At 36.4% G+C, this 14,898-nt stretch overlaps 1 protein-coding gene across 2 annotated transcripts in view; it reads left to right on the forward strand.

The window, feature by feature from the left end:
• LOC124594977 (peroxisome biogenesis factor 1) overlaps window positions 1-14,898 on the forward strand; it is a 383,457-nt gene that overhangs the window by 125,003 nt on the left and 243,556 nt on the right. For both annotated transcript variants that reach the window (XM_047133503.1, XM_047133504.1), the window contains 2 exons: window positions 643-790; window positions 13,353-13,515. In XM_047133503.1, coding sequence (XP_046989459.1) covers window positions 643-790; window positions 13,353-13,515 — 311 coding nt within the window. The remainder of the gene's footprint in view (window positions 1-642; window positions 791-13,352; window positions 13,516-14,898) is intronic.

The raw sequence follows: 14,898 nt of genomic DNA on the forward strand, positions 1-14,898 counted from the left end.
GTGGGGGATGTTTGGATTGCATAACAGAAGAATCTTGTGTATAGAGCAAGGATGCCTGTCGTGACTCCCTCTCTGTTATTCAAAGTTGTGGTTATTAGACATTAGAGCAAGTGTTGCAAGTTTTTGTGACAAAATTGCATTAGTTTTGGGGGACACATCTAAGTAAAATACTATTTCAGAAAAATGGTGGGAGATTTAGATTTCGCTAGGAATGGCACTGATTTCTGAATTTAAGTATGTAGGTGGAGTGTGAGCCTACCAACAGGTTTAAGATGAGATGTCCTTACTCTCATATCTCTCTCTCTCTCTCTCTCTCTCTCTCTCTCTCTCTCTCTGTGTGTGTGTGTGTGTGTGTGTGTGTGTGTGTGTGTGTGTGTGTGTGTGTGTTTCTACTGCTGTTGAGATCAAAACTATTTGTCACCAAATACTTGGAAAAAATTATATTCTTTTCATTTCTATCATTTTTGTTGTTATTAATATTTATTGTATTGTAATTATTATTGCTGCAATTGTTGGTGGTAAACGTATTGGAATTCATAATAAATGAAAGATTAGTGCATTTAATACAGTGTAACAGAGCTTTTATTTACAGTAGATGGTGATAATTGTGTGAGACATTATCTTTTTCTTCTCTTTTGAAAGGAAAAACTGTTGAGACATTGCAGAGAATATTGTTGACAGCCTTAACGGAATGTGTCTATTACCAGCCTTCAGTTTTGCTCTTGGATGATCTGGATGCTATAGCCAGTGCTGTCCAGCTGGAGCACACAGAACACACTTATTATGACAGGTACTTTTCACTAATTTTCCAGTAAATGAAGTATTACTAAACAAGAATACAACCAACAGACAATTTACATTGATTACACACTGCAATGAAATGAAACGAGCAGTTCTTTTAAATTTTTTTGAGATAAAAGTTTATAGCACTCTATGTTTGCAAAGCCATAGATGTGAACGTATTCTCTTACATACCCAAACTGTCCAAAAAGTTTGAGACTGGGTTTAAAAAAAAGGGGGGGGGGGGGAGAGAAAAGTTAAGATGGTGGTTTTAATGCTTAGGATATTCTACATAGTTTTCCCCCTCTTGAGTTTTACTAGCATCACTGTCAGTCATTTTTGGACATTTGTGTGAATTCTGTAATAAACAAGCAGTCTGTTCATTCATTCATTCATTCCTCATCTTCTGTGGATTCCACCAAGACACTGTACTGCTTTATGCTAGTGACACTTATGTCATCTAAATTTAATCAATGAAGGAAGCTGCTACTTTGGAAAAAGATGCTGCCTGGTCCTGTTTACTGTATAGCTGCTGTTCACCTTCTGTTAGTGGCTTCGTATTTCCTTGATTACAATGGTATTTTACAAAGTGAATATTTTTACATGTTATTTGCATAGGTTAATACTTGTCATACAGCTTTATAACAAACTCTATCACTTGCCATGCAGCTAACAAAACTTTTCAATCCGTGATTCTGTATATTAAAGTGCCCTGTGGAAAAAGGGCTAATGAGGCATATTTTAATTTTCTGTTGAACTGGTAGCCATTCCCAATTTCTCACTGTATGACAGATGGAAGCTTGTTGAATATCTAACCTCCAGAGTATGCTACATAACTCCATCCTGAACCCTGGACAAGGGGGCAAAGTCTACATGAAAATTATTTTTCTCTCTTATATTGTGACTGTGCATATCACCGTACGTTGAACTTTGATTTTTATCATCAGCAGCAAAACACATTAAGGAGTAAATGTATTGGTAAATGAGTGTATTGATTCAAAGACCCTTAAAATGGTGCTAAAAGAGGTACAGTTATGTATTTTACAAAATATTCTCACTGCTCACTTCTGCTGAACGAGCACCATAGTTACTTTACATGCATCGCCCCAACAAATAATTCCACAAGACAACAGGGAGTGACAATGTGCTAAATAAGCCAACACTCTTGTCTTTAGGTGAGCACAATGAGAGATGCTTCTGAGGACGTAACATGCTGTATCCCTGATTCCAGGAGGGGAAAGTGCCCCAAGCCTCCCTTCCCCCTTTGAACACCTATGGAGTTACCATGTCTTCCTGTCCAGAGAAAAGCAACTCAGTTGTTCAAATATATGCACTAACTTTGAACTCTTAATATTTGTTTTTATAATGGTACAATAAAAATCATTTTTAAAAACCTATTTCCTGCAGTGTAATGCACAGAAACAGTTGCAGTGTCCTCCAACCAAAATGGATAAAATAATTTGTTTATATTGTTTTTTATTTAATTTCAGTGTACAACAAAGAGACAGTTCAAATTTAAGATAATTAAAATCAGTATTACATAAATGGGCAAGAGTGTTTTGGAGCTGATGGCAGAAAGTACACTACTTTTGCCAAAGCATATTCAAGAGTCTTGAGGTTACAGCATCCAGTCAGAGAATGAGGATACAAAACTGCACGTTATCTCAAACTGTTGGGGAAAAAATTAGCCAATTTGCCGATATTTCAAAGATGAGTTGTAAAATTCTAATAACCAACTTAGAGCGTAAAACAGTGAAAACTGAGAGTTTTTGTGAAAGGAAATATTGACCAATATATATATAAACTGAAAGACAGACTCTAAGACAAACAATAGCATATTGAAGAATGTTCTTTTTCCCTTCTTGGTGCTCAACAGATAGGACAAGAAATGTGCTGCTTATGCTGAAGCACGAGGTTGACAACAACTGGGGAGTTACAAGACATCTCAGCAATGAAGTTTGGAATGTTACAGATAATAGTAGTGAGGATGTTTTGATGATTGAATATGAATTACATCACTGGTAAAAAATGCAGCAATGCAGCTGAGTAAACTTATTTTTTAATGATGGAAATAATGTGTTAATGTGTTTAGCAGCACAGTACTTATTTCATAAAAGCTAAATGAGCAATTCATTTCAGAAGCAGTATGATACAGGTAATTTCTAACTTGCAAACACTTTAGGAATAAAGGACACCATTCATCAAATAGCAGAAGCATTGTTGTCTCCAAGCACACAAAAAAGAATGAATCTTTGTTAGCTTTTGTAAGAAATTCTGTGAGGAGCTATGGACTGGAATTGAAGTTGTCAGTTGGGGCGGGTAGAGGGAGAAAGAGGTGGGAAGCAGGAGGAGTTGTTGGGACAGGTGCCTAGCAATTAAAAGGGAGGAAGCAGGAAAGCAAGATATGACATTGAGAGGTAGGGGTGCAGTTGCCACACCTCACCAGAGCTGGTGAGGTGTGGCATGTGGTGAAGATGACATGGGGGTGTGGATTGGGAAGGGGTGACAAGATGGAGGAGGGACACAACACACTGCTGAGCATAACATGCTCTGGTTCAGTGGCTGCTTCACAGTCCATGATATCTGGATCCTTCCCACCAGCACCAGCTTTTCTGAACTACATAAATGGAAGTTACCCTTGCAACACGTACTTCACTCCTATAATCCTCTTGGCATTAATCTCTACCAATCCACTGTCCCCACAACATCTATCCAACAGCTTCCCTTCATCTATCCTGTCATCCCTTCCCAGTCTGTGTCCCCATGTCATCTTTATCATGTGCTGCACATCACTGGCTCTGGTGCCCATGTGTTGTGTCCCTAGCCTGAGCACATGCCATCCCTCCTTCCCACATTCCTAGGCTACACACCTGATGTCTCTCTCAGTGTTTTTTTCTGTTATCCATTTGTCCCCAACCCATCCTCTTGCTTCCCATCTCTTTCTCCCTTTACCCACCAAACTTGACACAACCCCCACCCCAGTGCACCTGCCAAATTGCAGTTGTGGCAGTGTGTGTGTGTGTGTGTGTGTGTGTGTGTGTGTGTGTGTGGGGGGAGGGGGCAAGGTTGTGCATGCACTTTAATGCATCCAAGGATTTCTTCCAAAAGCTAACAACATTTCGTTCCTTTTTGTGCGCCTGCCAACAGCTCAGCGCTTCTACTATTTGGTAAGTGGTTACCTTTACTGCTAAAGGGTTTACATTCTGCCAGAACTTTCCTTATTATAATAATCTCCAACTTGGAATGACCAAAATATTTTAGAAGGACCACTGTAAATGTGTGTCTGTAAAGTGTACTGTCTTTGATATGGCATATAAGTAGCTGGACTAATAATAAATCGATGATAACCACAAAAGAATACCACAATTTTTTTCTTGGTTGGATCCTTAACATGGTTTCTAAGATGTATTTGGAATTATGGAATATTCATTTTCATCTTATAATATTGAGGTTTTGGTATTATTCTGCAGTCTCAGGGTGGAACTGGTGCAGTCCAAATGAGAAATTGGAAATAAAATTTGATGATTGTCTTCTTAATATAGTGTCTAGTGATAGCAGCAGAATAAGAAACGATAGGAAAAGAGGTGGGAAAAGGAACTACTGCAGATAGTCATATTGGGTGTTGTAAATAGAATGAAACTACTACCTGTTCTTTCAGTGTTTAGTTTTAAGAGTATGCCAAGATACTCTTTGTGTAAAAAGTTAGCTAATAATTCTAAAGTAGTCTTTAGCAGTATATAGTTGAGGCAAATGTATTTCATTATCATTATTTCATTTCAGTTTCAGATGCTTCTAATTATTGGCTTTTATGCATATTACTTCATGGATAAGTTAACAACAGAGGTGAAAATCACACTACAATAGCTTTTACACAAACAGACTTGAGTAAAAAGAGATGTACAACCCCTGCACAGGAAAGGAGGCATTTTCTATATTATAGGCATTCAGAAAATTTAGATACTCATTAACAGGATAAGGACCAGTTGTCTACACCAACTACAAAGACCTCACTTTTCGGATCACTAGTCAGCTGGATCATAGGTACCTAATACAATAGGTTTTATTAATGCCAAACTTCAGTTTCAAGATATGATATCTGAAAGGAAGTGAGATTCGCTGATTATATTTTATTTTTAATTATTTATTTATCTGATTTTTGTGGGACCATGGAAGACAAAGCTACATAAGTCAGCTCGTAGTTTACAGCCTGTTTTCTAATAAACTACTAAAGAAACTAAAAAATTAACAAAACATGATAGAATATATGAATAAATAAAATTTTACAGAGAGAAGTTCTCTCCTAGTACTATGAAGAACATCTGTCCAGAATAGTGCATGCCACATAGAAACATTTCAACTTAGTTATAAAGACTGGAGGTTTATCACTCAATTATTTCAAGTTTTGGTGGAAGGCTGTTGAAAACGAAGTCTGCTGAATAGTGCACACCTATCTGTACTGTGCTCAAGAAAGTGTTACACAAGTATAAATTAATTTTCCATGTAGTGCTCAGTGAGTGAACGTTGCAGTTTCTTCTGAATGAGCCATTATTGTCAACAACAAATGCTATGATGGAGATATTTACTGGGACGGCAGAGACAAAATTCCAAGACACATGAACAACAGCCTACACAAAGCTCGCAAACTGACATCACAGATCTGTCTGACCAATCTTTTCTCAGCTGAGAATAAGTAAGAAGATAGCAGCATGTTTCAAGTTTTCTTTCACTGCTTTGTTCTAATCTATCATTAAGACTGCCAATAATGGGGAAAAACAGGGTTCACATTGTTGCATTTCTATAATAGCACACAATAAAATCATCATACCACCTGTTGTCAGAAAACGGATATGAAATTCAACTTTTTAACAATTTTTATTCTATGATTTAATCACCTTTATTAGTGATCAAAATAAATTCTTGCGTATGTATCATGCATTGTTTTCTCAGTTTGGACCGTAACTTCAACTAGCAATTAGTATAACAGAATACGTATTGTTGAGAATACTCTTCATGTTAATATGAAGATTGTGTCATTTGTAAGTATGACAAACCTCAGATGTAGCATTCTGTCAAATATACAAATTCAGGAATCAGTCAACTGGATGAGACACATGTGGGTATGATTGATGCAATGTTCCTAACACAGTCGCATCATGGTCTGCACTTGAATGTTTCTAGTGTTACTTGCACAATTAATTTGCAAAAGCATTGAATGTAACCAAAACACTGTTCATACACACTCTGTGATTTCCAATATTTTCACTTGGTATGTTTAAGATGACACATCTGTATGCCCCACAAATCTGGATGTATTGCATGATTGAACTAGCTGTCCAAATGAAGACACTCAATGAGGCCTATTTTCAAACTCTTGTCCAATGCTGATAATGCTGTCTCACACAACTATGCAGCATCTCCATGTCCTTCGGAGTGATCACTCAACGTTTGATGCTGGTCATGCCCCTCTGATAATAAAATTAAAACAATTTGGAATATTATTAAAAGAGAAACAGGTCAACCAAGAGCAGAGAAAGACAGTATTCCCATCAAATTGAATGAAAACTTTACGAACAAAAAGTCAGAAGTTGAAAATAGTTTTAATAATCATTTTCTAAATGTTGTGGATATAGTAGGATCCAGGTGTTCATTAGAAGATGCTAGGCTGTTAATGGAAGAGGCCATACCTATGCAATTTGATACAATTGAAATCTCACCCACTTCTCCCTCTGAAATTAGGAAAATAGTAAACTTGCTTAAAAGCAAAAACTCACATGGAATTGATGGCATTTCCAGCAAAATACTAAAAGCTTGTTCTCAACAGATAAGTAAGATTCTCAGCCACCTGTGTAATAGCTCTCTGGAACAGGGCATTTTCCCTGATAGACTGAAATATGCTATTGTTATACCTTTGCATAAAAAGGGGGATAGATCTGATGTCAACAATTACCGTCCAATCTCCCTTCTAACAGCTTTATCGAAAATTTTTGAGAAAGTAATGTATTCAAGAGTAGCTTCACATATCTGTAAAAATGAAGTACTAACAAAATGTCAGTTTGGTTTCCAGAAAGGTTTTTCAACAGAAAATGCCATATATGCTTTCACCAGTCAAATTTTGAATGATCTGAATAACCGAACACCACCCATTGGGATTTTTTGTGATCTCTCAAAGGCTTTTGATTGTGTAAATCATGAAATTCTGCTAGACAAACTCAAGTATTGTGGCATGAGTGGGACAGTGCACAAATGGTTTAATTCGTACCTAACTGGAAGAGTGCAGAAAGTTGAAATAAGTATTTCTCGTAACATGCAAAGATCAGCACATTCCTCAAACTGGGGAACTATCAAGCATGGGGTTCCACAAGGGTCAGTCTTGGGTCCTTTGTTGTTCTTATTAATATTAATGACTTGCCATTCTATATTCATGAAGAGGCAAAGTTAGTTCTCTTTGCTGATGATACAAGTATAGTAATCACACCTGACAAACAAGAATTAACTGATGAAATTGTCAATACTGTCTTTCAGAAAATTACTAAGTGGTTCCTTGTAAACGGACTCTCACTGAATTTTGATAAGACACAGTACATACAGTTCCGTACAGGGAATGGTATGACGCCATTAATAAATATAGACCTTAATCAGAAGCATATAGCTAAGGTAGAATATTCCAAATTTTTAGGTGTGTCCATTGATGAGAGATTAAATTGGAAGAAACACATTGATGATCTGCTGAAACGTTTGAGTTCAGCTACTTATGCAATAAGGGTCATTGCAAATTTTGGTGATAAACATCTTAGTAAGTTATCTTACTACGCCTATTTTCACTCATTGCTTTCATATGGCATCATATTTTGGGGGAATTTATCACTGAGGAATAAAGTATTTATTGCACAAAAGCGTGTAATCAGAATAATAGCTGGAGTCCACCCAAGATCATCCTGCAGACATTTATTTAAGGATCTAGGGATATTCACAGTAGCTTCTCAGTATATATACTCTCTTATGAAATTTGTTATTAACAACCAAACCCAATTCAAAAGTAATAGCAGTGTGCATAACTACAATACTAGGAGAAAGGATGATCTTCACTATTCAAGATTAAATCTAACTTTGGCACAGAAAGGGGTGAATTATACTGGCACTAAAGTCTTTGGTCACTTACCAAATAGTATCAAAAGTCTGACAGATAACCAACAAGTATTTAAGAAGAAATTAAAAGAATTTCTGAATGACAACTCCTTCTACTCCATAGAGGAATTTTTAGATATAAATTACGAAAAAAAAAAATATTTAAAAAATAAAAAAAATAAAAAAAAGAAAAACAAAAAAACACAAAATAATAAAGTTGTTATATTAACTTAAGTATGTTGTTAAATTAACCTAATTATGTCATGTATTAGAAAATTCGACTCGTTCCACATCATTACGAAATATCGTATTCATGATCCATGGAACTAGTATTAATCTAATCTAATCTAATCTAATCTAATACCCTACCAAACTTGGTAACAACACTTAACACAAACAATGCTAATGCACTCTGGTGGCTGTTCTACCTATCACTTAGAATTGCAGGTCTAATCAGTTAACTACCTGCCAATGGTGTTACTTATGCAAAATTAAATTATCATCAGACCATGTCTCCCATGTTCTTCACCTTTTTTGTCAGACAGTGTAAATTCTCAAATTAATTACTGATTTGGCCACAATGGAATTTTTAAGCAGCAAAATTGAAGGTGAACCTTTGCTAACAGCATTACAAAGGCCCTAGGAAAAGTTCAAAACAGAATAAAGAAATTGACATAGTCCATCATGTATTAAAATACTGTTCTGTGTTACTGCAATGCTTTGTCCTGTGATTCTGTCACTGGATAGCCAGCAAGAAGGAAAGCTAGAGGACTATATATTGTAGATGAGTTAAAGAGATTTACATCAGTGAAGTGATGATAAAATTGGTTACAGGAGTGGCTAGTTGATACCACGATCAGTTTTTGGTGGGGATAGGAGAAATGATAAGAAAAATGACATGTAACATCCATTCTTCAAATTTACAAGTAGGTTGCTTCGTGAAGCGGGGATCATCTTTATTTCTTTTTCCTTCTTTTTTCCCAAGGTACTGTCAACAGACTCAAGACTTTTCCCAGTATCCATTCTCATAGTATTGTTATACCACTGCCATCCTTTCTTTTAATTTTGATACAATGGCAAATAGTGTAGGAGGATAATCGCTTCTCATGAAGGGCATTGAGGTTTTTAACTGGGATGACAAGATTCTTTGAGGACTTATTGGTGACTATGAGTCTCGAAATATGTAGCACCCTAAAAAACTGTTTATTTCTCAACTGTACGTTAATGTTTTTTGTGTGTTTTAATTAACAATGGCAACAAAAATCCAGGTGATTTTGTGAAGTCCAATGACAGTATTGTGTGATGGACTGGATAGGTTTACTTGATTACATGTAGTTTTTGTGTATGTGTGTAGGTAGTGAGAGAGGAGCAAGATATGAAAGGTTCCATGAAGTTAAAATTGTATGTAGGTAGTAACAGGAAAAATTGATATTTTGGAGGTTGATCATGCATATTTTCTGGGTATTTTGGTCTAAGGGAGCTATGATCACTGGTGGCTCATTACAGAGTAATGATGAAATTATGATTTATTTGGCTTTGTTACCAGAATTATCTTTGTTCTGTGAAAATATTTGCACAACACTGAAAAAGCTTGCAACACATTCTCTTCAAAACATAGTAACACAATAGGATTCAATTATTCATGGGGCCTATGTACAGTTGCATAACTACCGTGATGTGGTTGCCATCACTGTGGGAACAACTGAGCATAGCGCCTTTATGTCACTCTTCCAGTGCCTTCAGTGAACTCACATGTGAGGTCATATTGGACAACTCCTCATCAGTTATTTCCATACTTCTGTGTATCACTATTGACGTACAACTGACACAGCCAGAAAAAAACAAACCTGAGACAGAACTAACTGGTACTGAATGCAGGCTTGAGGACCAAGTGTAAAGGAGACATTACTGCTGTCAACAGCATGAACTGTGACTGGATGAAACAAGTTTGTTCTCAAGTGAGACGTAAAGCACATCCTATTGACATTTGTGCTGCTGTGCGTATATTTTCATTGCAGTATTGATACAAGGGGTAAGAAATCAAATGAAATGTAATTATTAAACAATGGAAAATCCAGGATGGAATGTAACAATATTATGAAAAGGAAAGATGTGGGCATCGGGTTCAAGCTACAGCTCTTCCATGAGAGATTCGATGAGGTGATGGTGGGCCCAGTTATCACTTATAGGAAAGTATGCTTGAAGACCATTATTTTTAATTGCGAAGCAATTACTGTGTGGTATCGTCAATATAAGGGTGCGAAGGGTAAATGAAGTGGGCTGCGGTGAGTCAGATATAAGCTACTGGTCTCCCAGGAGAGATACATTGAGGTGATGTTTTGCCCGGTTATCACATATAGGAAAGTGTGCTTGAAGGACACAATATTTAATCGCGATGCAATTTCTTTGGGGTATCATCAATATAAGGGTGTGAACGGTAATGTAATTTGGCTGCGTGCGTCGGATACAAGCTACTGGTCTCCCAGGACAGATTTAATGAGATGACTGTGGGCCCAGTTACCACTTATATGAAAGTGTGCTTAAAGACCATAATATTTAATCGCGAAGTAATTTCTGTGTGCTATCATCAATATAAGTGTGTGAAGGGTAAATTAAGTGGGCTGTGGAGCGTCGGATACAAGCTACTGGCCTCCCAGGAGAGATTCAATGATTTGACGGTGGGCCCAGTTATCACTCATACGAATGTATGCTTGAAGAACATAATATTTAATCTCGATGCAATTTCCGTGTGGTATCGTCAATATAAGGTTGCTACTCACCGTATTGTGGAGATGCTGTGTTGCAGATAGGCACAACAAAAAGACTGTCACAAATAAAGCTTTGGGCCAGTAAGGACTTCATCAAAAATAGACCCCCCCCCCCCCCCCACACACACACACACACACGCGCACACACATGACTGCAGTCCCAGCAACTGAAGCCACACTCCAAATTGTGGCTTCAGTTGCCTGAGAGAGAGAGAGGGGTGTATCATGTATTTTTGATGTAGGCCTTACTGGCCGAAAGCTTTATTTGTGACAGTCTTTTTGTTGTACTTATCTGTGACTCAGCATCTCTGCTATGTGGTGAGAATGTAATTATTGTATACTGAGCCACAGAAGACCGCAGGTCCCTTATACCAAAATATTCAGAAAATTCCATGAACAGCCTTCGAAAGTTCAGTGTCATTGTGTTACACACTGTAAATATGGCAAATGTTCTCTTTTATTTACGTTAATTTAGATTTTTTTCTTTTATCTGCATGTACACACTGTGGGTGGCAAGTACTCTTGAAATAACACTTCTGGTACAGTTATCTAATTCAACCAAACATTTCCCTGTAGAGAGCAAAGTCAGCTGTTGGCCACCACAAGAGTATGTCTCTGGCAGTGATTGATTTGATGCAAGAGTTTTTTTCACAAGCACAAAGTGATTGACATGAAAACTTGTTATTGAATGAGGTAGTGCCATGGTTAGCAAATTGGACTTCCATTTTGGAGAGGGAGAGAGTTCAAATATCTACCCAGCTGTCATAGTTTAATGTTTCCCTGTATCAGGCAAAGCAGATTCGCTAAGGCAAGGTTACATGTTTGAGCTCTGACATGTAAATATGTGAAAGGTGATGATGTGAAGTGGAAACTATGTTGAATACCACAGTGATTCACGAGGCATTGTCCTATTTTATGTGGTATGCTATTACATTCTCCAATTTTTGAACTGATATGCCTAGTCAGTTATAAGGGGATCTACAGTTTAATGTGGACTCCAAGCCATGGTGTCACTCGACATTTTTCACATTAACAAACTGCTGTGAAAGATAGAAGGAACAATAACTGACAGAAGAAATCCTAGAACTGACCGGAAATTGAACTCTGGTTCCTTGAATCTGTAATTGACTGTTACCTACTGAGCCACGGTGCTACACTGTATATCATGAATTAGTGTTAAATAAGGTGATAAAATAGGAGACTTATTTGAATCACTGAGGCCAAGAGAGGGAAAACTTTCTAATTCAACAGGATTTCACTGAAAGAATACAACACACTGATCCTTTATAAATATTTGAAACTGCAAAAGTACCATATGTAGTTAGAAAAAGAGAAGTTATTTGTAAACACAACTGCAGAAAAGACATGCTCTTGAAAATTAAACCACAACTTTCAACCATTCATATTAAGTTGAGTCACAAGAACTTCAGTTACCAAGTCAATCAATAGGGTTTTTGCATTCACTGTGGAGACCTTATAAATGTTGACTATTCCATGTATATTAGCAGAAATTGGTTCGAACTTTTTAATGATGGTGTAATAGGTTTTTGCACTCACTAAGATTTAGATTTCCAGCTCAAAAATTAAGAGTATTCATTAAGACATGTTGCTTACAGATTTCCCTAATTGTTATTTAAATGTGACAATAGTCGAATATTTAGTGGAATGTTCAAAATAAGGCATTTATATGAATAATGGAATAACTATTTATCATTCATTCACTAGGTAAACACTAATAAAAAAACTAAATTAGACATATTTCCTTATTAGTGAAAGTTATCACTAGTCTTATTACATAAAAATTGCTGTTAATGCACAGTAAAACCTGGTTAATACCAAGCTACTGTTATCATTAATCAGCTATTGTTTAAAAGCATTAGCATTTTACTATTAATTTCACGTGTACCTGTAATAGCTTGTAAATGTATGGTACAAGATGAGTAAGACACCTCTCAAAGTTTTTTTTTTTAAAAAAAGATAGCAACTAATCATGACATGAACTCATGAAGTATGGAAACTTTGTTCAGTAAGTATCACAGTACATCATAAAACATGGCACATGTTGTAAATGCAACTGCAGGGGTTTTGAGAACATGTCCTCTTTCTAGTACGTTACCTCCTGCAATGCAATTTTATTAGTCAACAAAAGTGTGAATTTTTATGTGGATCACACACTACTGCATCACAGTTAGGAATGTTCATTTTGTTATAGCTACTGCAAAATTTTACTGTAGGTTGCTGGCTTTGCTTGAAGATGTCTGTAATGTTCTATATTGATGTACTATACAAATGCCAGTTACTACTGTTGAGGATAAATTGAGAGCTTGACTTTTGATGGCAACGTAAGAATGCCCTAACAACCTATCCCAAGGTATTTGTGAAGCAGCTTGTCATTTCTTTTGTGTCCAGATTGTTTTTTTTTTCTCTCTCTTACATGTTCCAGATTATTGCATGATGTAGATAATTTAATTTACTGTTTTACTATTGTGCCATTGTAATAATGGAACAAGAAGGAATAATAATAAAAATTAGTAAGTTGTGAAAGAAAATATGGGCTATAAGGGAAAGAAATAATTTTAAAAAATACAAATAAATAATCTGTTAAATATTATGAAATCAATTTGTTTTCCTGGATTACCAAAATTAAGTTTTTTTTAAAAATGCCTTTGACTGTTTCAGAGTTGCTGAAATGTTCTGCATTACGTTATTGGACTTTCAGAAATACAATTATGTTGCTGTGATTGCTACAGCATTGGAACTGGGAAAACTTAACCCTGCCATTTCTGAGCCTGAGGGAAGACATATATTTAAAACAATTCTGGAAATTCCTGAGCTGAACAAGGTTGTTTTTTATTTTTTAATATCTTATATACTTACTGACTTTTTGGAAAGGGAAATAGGCTATGTAATGTATTGTCAATGATGGGGAGTGACTCCAATAAGTAGACTATACAAAATGAACTCTGTAACCAAAGAAACATTGAAACTTCTTGACAGATTAAAACTGTGTGCTGTGTGAGACTCGAACTCGGGACCTTTGCCTTTGGCGGGTAAGTGCTCTACTGTATGAGCTACTCAAGCACGACTTGCGCCCTGTGAGGATGAGGTGTGAGTTATGCTTGGGTAGCTCAGATGGTAGAGCACACCCTGTGAGGACACTATGCCAAAGTAAGTTATGGGTCATTTATGAATGGCAAGAAAGTAAGATCTAGGTGACTGTAATGAGATTTCTTATAGCTGTGAGAGGCTGTGCCGGAGTAAACAGATCAAGAAACAGCAATATTAGGACAGAATTTAACATATTTGTGTAAGATCCAAAACTGAAGACAACAGAATAAAATGGAAGAAACATCTCAACAGAATGAACTGGCAGAAGACTACCTTACAGTCAGAAATTATAATCCAGTAGACCAAAGAAGTGTCTGAAGACAAAGGAAGAGATGGGCACTGTAGCAAGCAGGGGCCCAACACTTGAAGTGTGGAAGAGCAACAAATTGCACAGCAGTTCAATCTAACAAAATATATTTTATTTGTCAGTGATTCTTCTGGAGCATTTATAAGAATTTCCCGTAGAGAAAATTAACAAAGTCAAGAACAGCTGGCATCAATGAAACAAAATCATAGATAGGAACATTAGTGATAGTGAAACATTGAGTTAACTCCAGTGGTGTGCTCAGATAGCATAACTGTTAAGGCAACTGCTGGGCTGAAATATAAATATGCATTAATCACACCATATTTGTTACACTGTAGCTTCAGCATTTATGGCCAGTTTTAGATGATAACATTTCATGTCATTGCATCTTGATTGATTTCATTCCCACTGATCCATTCATTTCATTTCAGGAAAATAATTAAATTGGTTAATATGGGTGTTGTATCATGGAATGCAACTTGGATGTGGACAGACACGGGTTGTAAGAGAACTGGAAAAAAAAGTTGATGGGATTGATTTTAAAAGTGTAATGCAAAATGTGAGAGAGAAGTTGGTAGAGACAGCAGTGCTCATTCTTACATTTAATAGTCCAGTTTTTCCAATAACATATTAAGTCTTGCTCTACACTTATTGAGACTGAAAAGGTTTGTGAGACATTCTGATTTGTGACCATTGAACCACCTACCACTCATAGATATTCATCGGAACTAGGTTTAAGGGCATCTATGTCTGGCTCAGTGGTTACTCAGATGTGTTCATTAGGAATTTAGTCAGGTAAACATAGGAGAT

The sequence above is a fragment of the Schistocerca americana genome, chromosome 2 (genome assembly GCF_021461395.2).
Source record: "Schistocerca americana isolate TAMUIC-IGC-003095 chromosome 2, iqSchAmer2.1, whole genome shotgun sequence".
Taxonomy (NCBI): domain Eukaryota; kingdom Metazoa; phylum Arthropoda; class Insecta; order Orthoptera; family Acrididae; genus Schistocerca; species Schistocerca americana.